The sequence below is a fragment of the Neolamprologus brichardi genome, chromosome 4 (genome assembly GCF_056152115.1).
Source record: "Neolamprologus brichardi isolate AB-2024 chromosome 4, ASM5615211v1, whole genome shotgun sequence".
Taxonomy (NCBI): Eukaryota; Metazoa; Chordata; class Actinopteri; order Cichliformes; family Cichlidae; genus Neolamprologus; species Neolamprologus brichardi.
The window spans coordinates 22,111,472-22,129,168 of record NC_142107.1 but is presented as its reverse complement, the minus strand read 5'-3'; the positions used below and the strand labels follow the sequence as shown (position 1 = coordinate 22,129,168).

Below are 17,697 nucleotides of genomic sequence, written 5' to 3'. Positions count from 1 at the left end.
TTAATAATTCAGCATGAGCTTCCTGATCAAAAGAAAGGGTGTGGAGTGGTAAAGTAGCGCCATCTACTGGAAAAAGAACTGCACAATTTTAATATACGATATACTTTAATACACGAAAAGTAGTTTGATTACCACACAAGTATAAAGTCATTAAATTATACAAAAAATGATCTAAAAACATGCTGTACAAAGATCTATAACTTAAAATTCATTTGAATATACAATAACAAAAAAAAAAAAAAAAATCATATTTTCATTTACAAAACAGCTGGAACAGGTTTACAAAAGTGCTAAATGCATTTTTACACAAGCTAAAGTGTGACTATAGCACATCAGGGTCAAGAAACAAGTACGAGTGCTTTTTAACCTTTTGATGCACATTTACAATAACCTGTACATTTTATTTGCTACATTGGTCTGTAAAATCATCTACTTTAAATATTCTAATATGAACAAATAAATATATGTAACTTCAAATAGTCTGCAGCCACGGGGAGACTGAGAGTTTACAAGTACACACAAACATCTGTGCCATTGTATTTGAGTTTTTGCTTCATTTCTGGGGTTAAGTTTTGTAAAAATTTCTTTAGGTTCACAAAAAAAGTTCTTTTTCCTTTTCAGTTTGCATTATTCTGTTAAAATGACAGCATTCTTTCATTTTTATCTGGGTTGCATTTATTCTCTCGTTTTAGATGCTCACAGACGAATCCTGCTGCTGTCTGATGCTGCAGGTTTGTAATTAATGCAAAAGAAAGACTTCTATAAATAGCTGCAAGCCACAAACCTAATTCAGATCCCGATAACTGTGTCAAACCTTGACCTTGAGTCTCATTAGTTTGGACTGTCAACAATGCTGTTTTCATTGGAAACCTTTCTAGACTTAATCTGATTCAGTAAAAAGGACTAGATGTTACAGTCCCTGATAATGCATTGCTTTAGATGGAGAGACTCTTGATGGATGGCTGTTATGAGGAAAGGCAGCCCAGAAACTTTGCCAGCAGCACACATGGTTGTGTGCCTCAATTTTCGGTCTTTTACCCAGGCTAATCTGCCATTTTCCTTCCTTGATTAGGTTTAGGGATTAGGGATCTGATCTAGCTTATCATTTTAAAATTTGGAACACATCGTCAGTAGTGGACCTTGGATTCACCGGGTTTAATCCAAGTTAAACTGTGGAACCAATGAATCAAGAAATGCTCTCTACAGTGTTTATAGACCTGTGCTGATTCTGAATATGTCTTCCGATTTTTTCCAGTGTACAATAAAAATGTTATTTTACTTTTATAATCATTTTTGGCTGCACACAAATGTCTAAAGTCTAAATTAAATTCTGACAGTTTTCAAAAGTTGTGGCGTTCTTCTGTCATCTCAGTCCTTTGATGTTAGGTGGTCATAAAACTCAGTCAGACCAGCGTTAAGTCGATCTTTCTGTTTCTTATATTCCAATAAAAGTTTTTTCCTCCTGCAAGTATTGAAGTTCAATCATGCAAACATTATAGAAAACCAGTACTTGTGCTCTCTCTGTTATCTCAGCCAGTGGCTGCACGCACAAGGACACCATGATGGGAGATACTTTCAAAAGAAATTGAGTTTTTTAATCTCAAATTCAATCTCTGAATTCACTTCATCAGTAGATTTAGTTGTGGTCCTAAACCAAACTCAAGTTTCTGTGCTGAGATTTGACAACTACCTGTTTTTCTCTATGTAGCCAATTTGGGAATCTAGCTGTAGTCAAACAGTGACCCTACAAGACCTCCAGTCTCTGCAAATGCTGGTTTATGACACATTGACATCAGATGTGAAAAGGTGCCAGACTTTGGTCTTTTGTAAGTCTTTTTAAAAAGGAACTGAAGATGAAGTAAATTCCAATATGCAATTCCAACCTTATTAGTGCATGCATTGAATCTGTTACCTAAATGATACCAGGTCTGACCGAGCAAATGCCATCTCAGCTTTCACAACAAAGTGACCACAGTGAACATTTATTCAATAAGCTGACAGGTTCAGATGCTTTCATATTAACAGAAAAGTGTGCATGTCTAAAAGGCGTGTATCAATTTATATTTTGATACTTTGTTGGCATTTTGTGTCTCAGTGAAGTCAATATGTTTCACTTCAAAAGCATTTTGTTTCTTTTTGAAGTTGTTTTCTGTCTCTTTGCAGTTGTTTTGTGTCTCTTTCTAGTCATTTTATGTTTTGCTAAAGTCTATCTGTGTTTTTTTGTGTGAAGCTGTTTAATCTTTGTGGTCATTTTATGTGTCTAAAGTCGTTTTATGTCCCTGAAGTTTCCTTGTGTGTCTTTGTTATGTCTCTTTGAGGTCATTTTCTGTCTCTTTGTAGTTGTTTTATGGCTCTCTCATTGTATGTCTTCTGGGTTAGACTTTCATGATTGTTATAGCTTTGCAGCAGATGTTTGTCCGTCAGACTTGTCGCCCCTGAAGTCGGAGCAGCAGTGCATTCATTTTGCAGAAGTAATGTGAAAACCACGGTTCACTTTTCTCCTTTTTACACTACAAGTATCACATCCCAATTTGCGCAGTTCTTTGAAATACAGAGCAATGACATTTTGGTTTTATCTTTCGTGAGCAGTCATTAAAATGAAACATGATTCATCAGTCAAACTCATCCATGATCACTGATGGTGCTGTGTCAGTCCTTTGAGGAAGTGTTGCTGATGATCTTTCTTTTGCGTAGTGTCACCAAGTCATAGAAAGGGTCCTTGGTGATGCTCGCCCTGAGAAACAACATTTAACACATTTAGTTTGAAAACCAAGACCTTCAAGTAACAGTAGAAGCAGCAGTTTTGAGAACTTTGGTGAGTGGAAATCACTAAAGAATGACTTTATTGCACTCTTTGTAGGCCTTTCTTAATGCATGATCTTAAGAACACTGAGATGGATATTTTCAGATATTCAATCTTGATGATGACTGCAATCACTCTAACTTAGCATTAACCCTTAATCAATTTAATCTAAATATTTACAGCTTTCCCACCAGCCTTTATTCTACTTCTAATGTCCAATAAAAATGTTAGCATGATACATTTTGATAATGATCCCATGTTGTGGCCGTGTAACTAACCAAATGGTAGCTCATGTAATGAACACCCTCGTTGTCCCTCACTGACTACCCTCTAACAAGCACAGGGACTGATGTTTTGTCAAAGCCAGAGAAATTTACACTGGGAGTCCTTTAGCATCAGTGCTGTCAAGTGATTTCTGGGTACAAGCGTCTCCTGCATTGAATGCTTTTGTGTTTTTAATGTCTTGCAGTTTCCAGCCTACAACAGGGATGTCAAACATAAGACCAGGGGGCCAAAATCAGCCCAGCAAAGACTAAAATCTGGCCTGCTGGATGGTTTTGCAAAATATGTTTTACAGCTTTTTCTGTAATAGCTAAGTGATAGTTACATGTAATAGACAAACAATTACATGAAGGAAAAATCCCTGTTTTCCTTTGTGTACTATAGATATTTCAGTAAAAAACAAAACAAAAAAACAGACATTTTTCATTAATGGACAAAAACTTTATATTTTATAAAAACAGAACAGTCTGAGCAGTGAGCTACCAGAACTTTTTATGTAATTTTACATTTTTATCATGTAGAAAAACTGAGCTGTGCTGTTGAAATTGAACATTTATTGATCTTGTATTAAGATATCTCAGAGATTAAATGTGTACTTAAATGTCTTTACACTGACAGGGTTTCACTTCACTTAAGATCAAAGTGGGCTGTATGTGGTTGACATGCTAGCTATACATTATTATTAGCACTACTGTGTGAAGCATGTCACCCACCCACTTTTAAAATAATGACCTGACATTATGCTTGACAGGTTGAGATGCTAGGTGGGTGTATAAAAGCCTGCTTTGGAGTGGCTTTCTTCATTTCTGTGCCTGCTTCTAAGTTCAGGTCCTCTTCCACTTCTCTAGCCTGTGGAGTGCCACAGGGTTCTATTTTGGGGCCTTTACTATTTCTGTTATATTCACTCTTAGACTATTAAAAGTCAGATGGATGACAATTTTCTTTAACTAAATGAGGAAAAAAGTTGTTTTGCTTGTGCTTTGGCAGATTTGTGTCTAAGATAAAGAAAACTCTAGGTCCCCTTCCCACTTTTGCTGAATCTTTAGTAGGATGTCTTGATTCAGACATCACTTTGGATGCTCATATTAGATATCTAAGTACTCTAAGTACTCACACCATTGCTAATTCAGTTGCATGGGCTCCCCATTAACTTCATAGTCCACTTTAAGACTCTGGTTTAGACTTTTAGAGCTCTGAATAGGTGAGCACAAGCATCACAACATCAGTGAACTTTTACATACATATGCCCCTAGCAGGCCCCATTAGGTCTGGTGTCTATATAGCACCAAAGGCTAAGGTTACCTCCAGACTCTTGAACTCTCTCCCACTGAGCCTGAAAAAGCACCTTTCATTTAGGTAACCTTTTGTCTTTCTCTTTTTGCATTTTCATATGGAGCACGTTGTCATATTTCTATAGAAATATGTAATAGAAATGTATTTTTACTAACTAAACTCATGGTGTAGGCTATAGTGCACACCATGTGAAACCAAGCCTGATTTCAGTATGGCCATTAAGCTTGGGATCAGCACTTTTTCAAAGTGAGTAATTCAAACCACGCAGCATCACTCATGACTAACATCCCTCAACATAAATCTTAAATTGAGACAATGACATCAGACTTGAAAGGCCTCTTGGGATCATATTTGGCATCATATGAATATAACAGGGGATCTGGAGGTGGCAGAGAACTAAAGTCACCGGAAAACTGAAAGAGGATGTAAAACACAGACTCTTTCCTTCTTATGCAGATTTTGTCACTGTTTCAAACCCATTTGCATTAAGCATCTAATTTTGCCATAGCTGGTGGTTCAAGGTGTCTATGAAAAGCACACTCTGTGCATATCTCTCAGAAACAATAAAAATTTGTTACTTTGTAGCTTTGACAAAACAGCCTGTGAGGTAGAAAGTTTAGTTATTTTTATTCTAACGCGCAAGAGTCTTTAAAACTCCCAGCGCAATTTAAATTAATTAGCTAACACTTTAATATTTTATTAAACCATTGGTTATCTACAGATAACACGATTTCTTTGCTCTGTATGGTTACCAGGCAATGGGTGCATTATAAAACTGCAGGTTTAGATTTGAGATGACATGTAGGTCATATAAGTTTGATCACTGTTGCTTGTTTGAACTCTTCCTGATCATGTGCTTCACATTAAGCCTCGATAAACATGAGTCACTGACACACGTGGCCGCACGCGTGTCCTCTGCAGCATCAGTTGCTCTCACCTGATTGCATCTATCCAGTCGTCCCGTTCCTCTGCGCTGGCTGCACTGAGCTTATACGACTGGTGTTTACCCTGGACCACTCTGCCTTTGTTCTCCGTCTTGCAGGCCTTGATCTTTTGTCCTTTAGGATTATATAACTCCAGGCAGAACTGTTTAAACACACATGCAGACCCACATGTAGCACCGTTACTGTGTGCATATGCCTTTTGTTTATTTTAATAATCTTCTGATAGCCTCCTGACTCACTGTTTTGAGCACTTGCGCTAGAAATTCATTTAGCAACTGCTGTATGATTCATTAAGGGCTGTGGTGGCAAATAATATGTGTGTGGAAACTCAGCAGTCATACAGTGTGATGCAGAAAGTGAATGATGCTCTACCGGTTTGCTTGAGTCTTGTAGTGCCCTGACACACAGGTTCTCCAGAGGAATAATCCCAATTGGATCTTTATCCTGCAGGATGAGAGTGAAGATGTTTGACATGGCCATGTTTTATTGTCATCATGTCTGACTTATGTAGCGGCAGAAAAAAATAAATAAACGTACTGTTGTGTATTCAAAGTAGTACAAGCAGCTGTCTGTCAAAATGAACCACCTTCTCTTCCAGGTTTTAACTCGACCACCTGCAATGAAGCAAACAAGACATTAGAAACACGAGCAAAGAGAAGCTCTGACGTCCTGTCTTGGAGTCCGGGTTTATCGTGTGGTGTTAGTTTCTTCATCTCACCTATTTTAAGGAGCCAACCCTCGCGGTCTGGATTAAAAAACGTCAGTGTGAGGTCATTCCCATCATCCTCTGGGATTTTGAACGGCTCACTACGGATGCTTGTGTACAGTTTCTGAAAATAATTTGAAAATGCACAGAAACATCGAATAAGCATTTTTAAAATTCTGATTTGAGTAATTTAGTGCAGTGTACACAAGTAATCATGTTGAAACACAGATGTGACATTTTTACTAAAGGTTAACAGATTAGCATCAAAGGAACCTAACGTATATCAGCATATCAATAGGGAAAAAAACACAAGACAATGAAACAACGAAAAAAATCCCTGAAACTATAGATAACCATCAAGAAATAACCCCAAATGTGGGTCATTTCCTGATTCCTAAACATCCAGATAAACTCATATAAAATCACCAGGTTATTTTAGCCTGATCAATACCAACATTTTTAGATATTTTTACATGACAGTGATTTTTTTAAATAACATTACTTCATGTTGGGATACATGGTTATGTCTATTAAATAAGTAAAAAGAACAGTATCTTAGTATTTAAAGAAAACTCAAGTACTCTGGAAGGACTAGCTTTCTTCAACCTATAATGTACTGCGTTTTTCAACCATTCACTCACTGCTTTTATTATCTATTTAATAAAATTATATACTAATTATTTGTGATTAACTATTAAAGTATCTAATTTCAACCAGTAATCTGCAATGTTTAGCTAACAGCTTTGCTCTGTTAGCTAATGACTTCAACTGTTAGCTAACATTTAGCTACTAGCCATATTTTGTCGCTAATTTTATTTAGTCATGTTATTAGCCAAGCATTTTAACTGCTTAAATATTACAGTATGCTTGAACAAATCCAGTGTTAGCTTAACTTTAGCTGTTTATCCAAAACTAACATTAAATTAGCACATTAGTTAAACTGATGGTGATACCTAATCATGTTATTAACTAAATAACACTGCTAATAACAAGTTTTTATCTGCTATTCTGTCATAAATGTAGTTTATTTATACTTTTAGCAATTCAACTGGTCATAATTTAAAGTATGTTAATTGAGTGTGGTTTCTTCTATACACAAAATTAGCAAACAAATTGCTGCCGTTAATTTTAAATGATTTCTATTTCTATAAGTATATTATTAATTTTAGCTAGCTATTTCAAGTGCGATCTTTTCTTTTAACAGTTTCAACAGTTTATCCACAGAAATTTTAACCAATACATCAACCATTAATTTGCGTCATTACTTGTGTATTTTAATCAACTCTGCATTACCTTGAGTTGTCAAATTATCTACTGCCTAGCCACTTTTAGGCAACTATTACATTTTCTGTTCAAACTCGCTTCCAGTCAGTGCTGAAAATAACATAAACTTTACCCCGAGGTAACACTGTAACACGAAGGGTGATTTAAGGTATAACTGCATTTCACTGCGCAAGAATGATGTACTACTGGGGAAACCCATCAGAGATTATTGGTGTCACTAAAGAAGTACGGGTAAGCTACATAAGGAGATGAAAGAGATGCCCTGCAGTCAGTCGACCACCCTGACCAAGGAGCATTGCAGTACTTCTGCAATACATTTAAAGGATATTAGAGTAAACTATAATGCTGTCACCAATCAGCGCCTTGGGTTTTCTATCACCTGACTGTACAGGCAGGGCCTGACAAAGCCATGAAATAATGAAGCCTGCTGACCGTGAGCAGCTCAGTGGGCAGGTCCTCGCCGTTGTTGATGCCTCTGTTCATGGAAACAAATCGCTGCAGAGTGGGTTTGTCTTTCACGTTGGGGTTGTGGAGACTCGTGTTGAGCATGATGATGGCAAAAGAGAGGATGTAGCAGGTGTCTGTAACAGAAAACCACAGTTTAGCTTTCTTCATCGCCTTCTCGAGTGTACACATTATAAACACCAGCTGACAGCTGCTTCGGCCAAAAAAAAGGTTTTATTGGATAATCTGTTAACTTTAATCAGGGAGGCCTGAAATGTTTCTCTGGCTTTGGGTTTATTTTTCAGAAAGAAAAGCAGATTTTTCTCAGCAGATGATGAGTCTTGTATAGAATTTTGTAATTACAGGAGCAAAAATGTGTGTTTTAATTGGAGTGTGTGGGAAAATGAATCAGCCTCTTTGTGCTTGTACCTGTGGATTGGAAGACCCCGGGGTTACAGCCACAGTAGCGAGCTGCAAACGCCTCCATCATCCTGTCAATCTTTTGAGCTTCTCCTGGGAGACGAAAGCTCCACAGAAACTGCCTGCAAAGGTGGAAGAAAAAGAAAAACAACACGCACAGGCTGGTAAGGAGGAGGGTTTCATAATAAGGATGAAAGCAAGACTAAAGGTAAAACTGCTGCAACACTCCAAGCTTCCTTTCACAAACCTCAGTGCTTGCACCAGATTCAGGTCTGAGAACTCATGCAGACCAACAAACGCTTTCAGTATCTTCAGGTGCATTTCCTCCCTGTGTGACAACCAAAACAATGAAAGATAATTGAATAATGAAAACCACAACCCTCAAAATGAGGCTCAAATATAGAATACACATTTACCGTCAGAGCGCACTGGTTTCATAGCATACATGAAAGTCACGAAGTCATGTGAATAAGAACATTTTCAAACTAAGTACACCTTTTCCAGGCATTTCTAATGAATTACACTCGATAAGCTGATCATAAACTATAAAAGCAGTATGCTAGTCTGGAGCATTCAGGTTCCTACAATGCTACAATCCTCCTATCAGAAACATCTTGTAAGGTCAGGTACAATGATCAAAGAAATACAAAAAGGCAGGTTAAAGGTTAAAGTTCATGACGAGTATGGCTTGTTTGGAAGGGGTGCCTGGAAAAAGCATCTTCTCTCTAAAAAGGACGTGGCAGCGTCGTTTAGATTTGCAAAGTTGGATCGGAATAAACCACAAGACATGACCGAATAATGCACATTATTAGCATATTAGCACAAACACCTAATAACAACTGTCGGCACAGTAGAGGAGGGGTGATGATTTGGGGACCTTGCAGTCTTTAAATGGATCCTCTGTAAACCAAATTATTCTATTATTAGTTTCTAGTCTAAGCTTCGTCCCAAACTGGGTCAACAGGACAATGATACCAAACACAGCAGCAAATCAGGACAGAATGACTGAAAAACAAAAGAATCAAGGTGTCGCAATGGCCCACAGCTCAACCTGGCTGAAATGCTGCGGTGGGAGGAGCTTTGCGTAAACAAATGCTGCGAATTTCAATGAATTGAAACAACTGTGTAAAGAAGAGTGGGCTGCGTTTCTCTCACGCTGATGCGAGAGAACGATAAAGTCATACAGAAAGCGATCTGATAAACAATCGGTTCTACAAAATACTGAATCATGCTGTGCACTTTTTCTGTTTTTCAGACGTTGCTTCTGCATTTAGGTTCAGTATTTGTTAAATAAACAATGACACCGTGCAATGTGTCTCATGCTGTTGTTCATCTGAGGTTGTATTTATTTCATTTTAAGATATGCAAAGGACCAGAGGATTCTTTTCATCAGCTCGTGTTATGTAAAATCTTAAAGAGGAGTTTTTGACAAATGGTTCCAACCTTTGGAAAAAGGTTGTCTGTCTACAGAGTGCACTACAATACAAAAATGTCAAATTTTGGGCAAAAAAATGTTTTCACACATCACTGGAAAATATTTAATGGAACATTGAAACCATCAAATGGTGCTTTCAAAACAGCTCACCACATCAGTGGTGTGCTTATGAATGCTACCCCCCACCGATGATACCCTCCAACCCCCTAACACTACAGCCCACAAAAAAAAAAAACCCAAACAAAAAAACACTCCATTTTGAGAGGTGGATATATGGTTTTATGTTTAGTGTGCAAACTGAAACCAATCATGTATGTGGTTGGAAAACTGGTGAAAAGTGAATCTTGGTGGCTTTTTAACGTATCTACATAAATTGGTCTAAAGTAACCTGCTGCAGTTTCTCATTAAATTGCTTAGTAAGTTCAATCAAAGCACACACGTTAATGTTTTTTTTAGTTAAATCTCACAACTTTAAAGAAAGAGCAGGGAAACTTATACTAATACTCCACCTTTCTCCCAAGAAGTTTCCTATGGCGGTCTTATTGAGCCCCTCCTCTTTGTAAAGAAACTCTGCTACAGACTCTGCCCGCCATTCAAGAAGGCCATTTTCAACCAGGTACTGGACACCCTGCAGCAAAGGGGGGAATGGAAAGTCAGACATGTAAGAAATGAATTTGAAAACTACGAGGACACATTTTTAATCAGTGAATTAAATGTCTGTGGTGTGTTTTAATCGAGAAGGCAAATTAAGCGACAGGAAGCTTCGTGTTAAGTTTCGGCCACAGCTTTTAGTTCTTCTTGTCAGTGCTGCTAATTCTAACCTAGTCGTATCACACATAAAAAAAGTTTTCTTCTTCTCCTTTTAAGTCACGGTCGCCACCAAGCACCAGCACACAAGATGTGAAGGGTTGAATGAATACCACATGTTGTTATTGCTGCATCTCAAAAAGGTACTTAGAGACAGTTCTTGAAAATATGACTCTTGATTCTGAGTGCATACTCCTGCTAACCAAATCAATTCCACTTAGCACCCTTAACCCCAAGAAGACTACAGGCGTGTTATCCACCCACTTGTCTGCAGGCCTGAGCGCAGAGCGTGCTCAGGCCAAGACACTCAGCTTTGAGCTGAAGACCCAGAAAGGAAGGAAGCAAAAAAAAAAAGAAAAGAAAAAGATGGAGGTCGCAGTGGTGAAGTGGCGTCTCTGCCCCACTTCAGGGAACAGGATGCGGTTTTTCTCGCTTTTGCTCATGTTGTGCGTCGGTGCCTGTGCACTGGTTGCACTTCTGAGCATCACATACACATCTCTCAACTCGACATCCGCTGTGTGTGGAGATATCTGTTACCGTGTTGCTGTTGACCTTCTGATACAGAGATGTTGAAGTGAGTGAAAGTAGAATTAAAACTTTTACTGTGACTAACAAAGTTTCCTTTAATCTCTTGAAATAAACAACACTGTGCATGTCAGAAGTAAATATAAAAGTATGCACTGAGAAATAGCACCATTTATGTATAATCTACAGGTATACAGCTCAAGAGCAGTGACCCTACAGGTGTTGGCTCCTCCCCTTATCCTACTGGATAATGCTTGTGCCACCCACAATGGCTGGGTTACTGGATGAGGCACTCCTAAAAATTAAAGTTGAAAAATGCTGAAAAATAGAAACTATTATGTTAACAAACCTAGTCAAGGCTTAGGCACAAAGACAAACCTGTACATGAAGCCCAAGAAGTGCCTTTAGTTCAGGGGTGGGCAACTCCAGGCCTCAAGGGCCGGTGTCCCTGCAGGTTTTAGATGTGTTCTTGGACCAACACAGCTGATTTAAGTGGCTAAATTAGCTCCTCAACATGTCCTGAAGTTCTCCAGAGGTCTCGTAACGAACTAATCATGTGATTCAGGTGTGTTGACCCAAGGTGAGATATAAAACCTGCAGGACACCGGCCCTCGAGGCCTGGAATTGCCCACCCCTGATTTAGTTCCTCTAATGGCCACTTGAAGGTGGCTTCAAATCAGTCCCCACAGACTCTCGTGTTAAAATACTGACCTTTTCAAGAAAAATGATTGTTTGTCCGTGTGGATAGCTTCCCCCTTCATATACCTTTGGTACTTGTCTTTATTTTAAGACATAAATTAGGCGTTTTAATGTAAAGTTATTGGAGTCAAAGGTTAAAATAACTACTTGGTTACAGTTGCAGGACCTTCATTATAAAAGTGACATCAATATCTGAGGCTACTTTAACAGAAACAACACTGACACCCTTTTACTACAATTTAGTTCGTAAAAGAAACACTGAGGATGACTTAAAACGGGAAATATAGCATGTACCGATGTTTGGTTGACCCATCCATCTGTCTGGACCTCCACCCTAAACAGACTTTTTTGCTCTGATGTTTTTTGCAGTCATGTGACCACTGACCATGTGATGTTAAGGGTTAGTTGGTGAAAACCTCCTTGCAACTGGTTTGGTCTGACTAGTGGATTGCTAATTAAATTAAACTTTTTCAAGTTTGACTTCTGCTCAGTGAGTAGTTAGTGCGTGCTTCAGACTGGTGTCTCCTACATATAAACTACAGCCGATTACAGAAATCCATCTATAGCAACACCTAGCTTCTTTGTTTGCTCCTGTCACTGTCACTGGAAGATGTGGAGTTTTTAAAAAGGTCTTACAAAGGATTGTCTTACTTTGTAGATTAAATTAAAAATCTTTCCTTAATGTATGAAAATGTGTACACACAAATATGATATCAACTCACTTTTTTGGAGTCCATGTTAAATTTCTTTTTCCCACGTAGGAATTTCCTGTTCCTCGCAATATTTTTACTGCAACAGAAGACAAAAAATGTTGTAATGTTATAAATCATAAAGTTTTGTAGCTCATTTTGTTGTTTATTTTGAACTGAGAGCTGTGTTTGCCTTTTTTTTTTTCGTGTTGAATATGAGGAGCAGATTGCTGGATTAATATTTGGTTTTCGATTTAATAAACATAAATAATACATATATTCGTATAAAAGACAATGAAAAGTTAACTTTACGACTGATCAATGTTCAAGTTAAAATAAATCATTTTTCCTGTGAATTCATTTATCACACTCCAAACTACTTTCCGATAATGAGCGCTTTGTGATAAGCGGTCGGTGTTTTTGTGGCGTGCGTGCAGCAGTACTCAGAAACTGAGGTTGCGATACCAGTAATGCAGCTATGTGTAAATGTAGTGTCACACTAGACACTTATTATCGCCTCATAAGTGCAACAGCAAAAAGCAGAAACTCCAAATAAGGATTTCCCATAGTGTCAAAAGACATTTTTCTCTCCAAATTTCTGTGACTGTAAGCGTGCTCATTAACTTTGTTTTATTACAGCTGGTGCTTCAGTTTGTGCCGGATCACAGTGTCTCCTCCAAAACACATTGTCTCTAATTACCAGCCTCCAAAGATGACTAAAAACTTTTGAAACATTTAGCAAAATAATGGGTAAAAGGTTAAAATAAAGGGTAGCACGGATGTGAAGTACCTGAATTAAACTGTGTGGATTTGTTTTAAAAGGAAAGCAGTAAAAATTGCTCTTTGTGGAACAATTTATGGAGAACGTGATTGCAAGTGTCAGGTGAAAAGGCTTGACAAGCAAATTAAACAGAGGGAGTAGGCGGCCCCTGCCCCTCCTGACTGCTCAAGGCCACCACCAGCATATAGGTTATAAAATACATCTCCGTCTGTGACATTAAAGCCATATACACGTTCATTTTGGTCCAGTATTATTAGTGAGTCCCAATGTGTGGACCACAGCCCCCTGTAGGGTGGTTTAGGTACTGCATATGAGTCGAAAAAACATTCTAATTAAATATTTCCAACAAAAAGAAAAAATAAAACCATTTTATATCGTGTAAACGATGAACGTAGCTACACCAGCCAGCAGTTTGTGAAATCTCTTTATGAAGTCACAATTTAAGCTTTTGGGTTTCTTGAACTACCAGCTAGCTAAAACAAGAGCTGAATCTGATGATGAAACTGTGCTTTTTTTTTGGGCTAATAACTCGTCAATCACAAATAAATACAAGATGACCTGAAATTATCAACTAATGAGCTCATCAGGAAAATAGGAGCTGAGAGCAGTTTTCCAATGGAAAATCATTGTGTGAGTTTGAAAAACTAATGGTTGTCAGCTAGTTGTATTGTGGTTATATTCTTATTTAAAAGCAAAGGGTTTCCCTAATGTGACAAAAGTATCACTTAGAGATGCAACTAAATGTTTGGGCCACAGAATATTTACAGATTACATAGTGGGCTTTGGGATTCTAAATATGGGAATGGTTGGTCTGAAAAGTGCTATCCTGCAATATTTTTTTAGACCTCTGAGGTCTAATAGGTGGTAAACCTAACACTAACACTGCCGGAGGTTTCTTCCTGTTAAAAGTGAGTTTTTCCTTCCCACTGTCGCCAAAGTGCTGCTCATAGGGGGTCATATGATTGCTGGGTTTTTCTCTGTATCTATGAAGCGCCTTGAGGCGACTTTTGTTGTGATTTGGCGCTATATAAATAAAATTGAATTGAATTGAATTGAATTGAATTAACAACCTAAAACAGTTAATCCGATTTGTTTATCAGGCTTGTGCAGTGCATCATCACACTGAAATGCCCCTGCTTCTGACTTGGTCGAATGCAAATCTGAGTAAAGGTGGCTGTGCGACTGAGCATTACGTGTGGTGTAGGAGACTAAGCTGAATCAAAGTGTCGCTTAAACAAGAGGAAGAAGCCATGCTGACTCAGAGAATAGCTGCTATAAGAATTGTCCTCATACTCACTTCTGCTCCTTCAGTTCAGGGCTGTGGATTTCAGGCATGACGCGATTGATCTCCAATCTGAGTTTCTGCAAGAAAGAAGGCAGTGACGTTAGAGAAAGACCAAGGTTTGGTGTTACATCACAGATACTCGCAGACTCAATGATTCATGGTCAGTTTGTCGGCTATTATGAAGCAGCCTTCAAATCCTTCATATCTCAATTAAATGTTATGTATGAATGGCCTTTTTGTGCGCTGTGAAAAACTCTGCCGAGGCTGCTGGGAGTGGGTGCACACAGCAGAATAACGAGGCGTTTTATTGAAAGACCATAGAGGAAAATATTCACCGCAGTACCTGAATGTCATCCAGCAGCTCAAACTCATGCGCCTCACCCTGCCTCCTCGCTTCTGGTGGGAGTTTGATTGGAGCTGTTGGGTGACAGAAAGCATCAGTTACTTCAGGATGGGGACAAATACACTTGATAATGCATTAATTAGACATGCAACTCTGTGGACTGTCTTGACAACCCCCCCCTCCCGCTCATTTTCACACACACAGTCATATATCACACCTTCACCCTTCACAGGTTAAAGAAGAGGTCAATCAACACGCTTAAAATAGCTGCTTTTCTTCCTCTTTTGAACAAAGAGGGGTTACTTTGAGTGCAGTGCAGCCACTAAAGCAGAATTTAAGTCCAAGAAATTTTTTTATAACATTGTAAAAAAGTTCAGTTTCCTTCCTAGTCAAAGACATTATTGTGCATTGAAAGTAATATGAAATAGCATGATATTCAAAGCAGTTGTGAGCAGTTTGAGTTCTAAACTAAACCACACAAATAGTCAACACAAACATCATCAAAACCACTTTTAGTTTTAAAGCAGCGGCAGCTTATGACAACGATTGAAAGTAAAAGATTAATAGGCATACCTTTTCCCCAGAGGAAGCTGTCTTTTCTGCGTATGGCCATGTTGTTGATGGTGCAGAGCGACTGACGGCTGCACAGGAAACAAACTCAGTCAGAGTGAAAAGAGGGCCGGCGCTGCCATTCGGAGACACAGCAGCGACACTGGAGGCGCTCCAGAGCTCAGCCAACAGCACCGCTTACAACTCGTCTGATGATGTGAAACATGGTAAAATGCCCATTGAGCAACAGACAGCTCATTCATGACCTTATCGCTATTACACGTTATTACACAAACACTGCAGCTGTGACCACTAAAAATAATGTCATAACATCAACAAGATGAAATCAGGCGTTTTGAATTTAAAACAACGGTGGTTTTTCTGAGGTGGTGGAGAAGACATTCAAATGCGCTGCTTTCACAGAAGCACTCCAGTTTATGAATATTGGATCAGCAGCTAATGCTTAAGCTATTAAAATATTTGTTTATTCAAAAATGACTGAGGAATGCTGATAAAATCTGAGGAACTCAAATTGCTGACAGGAAAGACGTAGGCTGAAGCTTTCGCTTAAAACACCCACACTTTATACAGAGGATATTGTAAATATGTATTCTGCACTGCAACACTTTTACAACTAAAGTTCACAAAAAAGAAAGAAAAAATGAAAAATGAAATGGCCTTCACAGAAGCACACTGTGTTAGAAATAAAAATATGAAAGCAAGCTGCAACATGGACGTTACTAATGTGTCCTGATCATGCGTTTTGGTTCTGTTTTCATTTGGATGTGCACGAGTGTCTGGTTCTGGAAAAGCTTTAAAGCCTTCACATGAGTTATGAAGTGCACCAATAGCACAACACGCCAATAGCAACGCCAGACAGTGTAAATCTGAATGAAAATATGTTGCCTGGTTCATAATAGTGCAACAAAGGTTCTGTGTATTATACTGTTATATGTATATGCAAAGTGGTTATATATTAGGGGTGGGGGAAAAATTGATACTGTGTAGCATCATGATATTTTGTTTGCTAATAATGTATCGATACAGGGACAGCAGAAATCGATATTTTGTTACAAAAAAAGTTTTTGTGGAATGGAACAGAGCATGTTGATCCTTTTTCTGAGCAAGAATCCTGACATTCCTTCACTGTCCAAATGTGTTTAACTTGTTTTTTGGCAGCAATAAACATGACAGTTTACTTATTTTAATTTAAGACATGTTTTATTTGAATTAAGTTTAAAACTTTTTTATTTAATGTAAAATTATATTTTGTTTTAATTTACTTTCAAATTCTTCAGTTGCTGAAGGGGCTGCATAGTTTTCATAAACTGCATAGTTCAGAATAGCTATAATTGTACCAGATGGTTGATTCAGTTAAGTTGGACTAGACTGTAATACAAACCGTTCAGTTTGTCAACAATAAAACTGAAATGAGAGAAAGACTGAGTGTGAGACTTTGATATTAGATAAAATGAATATTGATAAAGTTTACCTTTATGTACAGAATCTGAATATCGCAAAATATTTTTAAAAATCGCAATAATATCGTATCGTGCGTTAAGTATTGTGATAATATCGTATCGTGAGTTGTATGGTGATTCCCACCTCTATTATATATACACACATATGTAACATATAACGTACTGTAGCCTCACAGCAAGATGGTTTTGGGTTTGAGTCATGCAGACATGCACTTACTGAGGTTACATGTGGGCTAATCGGAGAGTCTCAGTTGGCTGTAAGTTTGAATATGAGTGTAAATGGTTTCTTTGTGTTAGCCCTGTGACAGACTGGTGAGGGTGTACGCTGCCTCTCGTGCTAAGACAGGCTCCAGCCTCCCTGCGACCCTTAATTGGATAAGCAGAAGAAAATGAATGCACATATACATAAACGTATAAGAATAACTATTGCACGTTAGATTTCTCTGTCGTAAAGCTTCGTTTTGACTACATGGAGCAGTCCAGTCATTTGTAGCACTGGTGGTTTGGGGGCATGTTTAGTGATTCGCTGCAGATCCTGTGGAAAGAGAAGACCCAATGATCGTCGCTGTCGTCACCACGCGCTGCAGGGACTTCCAGTTAACTGCCCTGACATCACAGATATGCACAGGGTAGGTCATTTCTTCTCTATCAGCACAAAAAGAGCAGATGCTGCAGTGAAAAGGACAGGATATGTGTTATCTGTACCACAGCCTCCACTGTGGTGTTGTTGACAACATGTAGTGTGTAGCTATGCTGGCTTCGGATTTCAACGGTGATCTCTTTGGTTTAGTTGACATTCTGTTCAGAGTTGTTATCAATGCACCACTCCACCAGTGCAAGGACTTGCTCAGTTTTTCCAAACCCTTTATGTTCAAGAAAAATATAAAGTAAGTAACAGGATTACTTATCCATTAAGTGGAGAGAACG

At 38.4% G+C, this 17,697-nt stretch overlaps 1 protein-coding gene across 1 annotated transcript; it reads right to left on the bottom strand.

Moving 5' to 3' along the window:
* Positions 1-272: 272 nt before the first annotated feature.
* Positions 273-15,369, bottom strand: LOC102777352 (cytohesin-2-like). Its single transcript, XM_087840372.1, has 13 exons — positions 15,314-15,369; positions 14,741-14,814; positions 14,410-14,474; positions 12,365-12,431; positions 10,121-10,239; positions 8,424-8,504; positions 8,186-8,298; positions 7,745-7,893; positions 6,041-6,152; positions 5,860-5,936; positions 5,695-5,766; positions 5,316-5,464; positions 273-2,734 (listed from the first exon to the last, which is right to left on the bottom strand). Exons 1-13 carry the CDS (start codon positions 15,351-15,353, stop codon positions 2,650-2,652), a joined length of 1,203 nt encoding a protein of 400 aa, XP_087696498.1. The 5' UTR covers positions 15,354-15,369; the 3' UTR covers positions 273-2,649.
* Between the last annotated feature and the right edge of the window lie 2,328 nt (positions 15,370-17,697).

Excerpts from the sequence above, each read along its gene's own strand:
- LOC102777352 (XM_087840372.1), bottom strand. The coding sequence starts at position 15,353 with ATGGCCATACGCAGAAAAGACAGCTTCCTCTGGGGAAAAG. Across the intron at positions 12,432-14,409 it reads CCTGAACTGAAGGAGCAGAA|TAAAAATATTGCGAGGAACA; the intron begins GTGAGTATGAGG and ends CTTCTGTTGCAG. Across the intron at positions 8,505-10,120 it reads GGAAACTTCTTGGGAGAAAG|GGAGGAAATGCACCTGAAGA; the intron begins GTGGAGTATTAG and ends GTTGTCACACAG.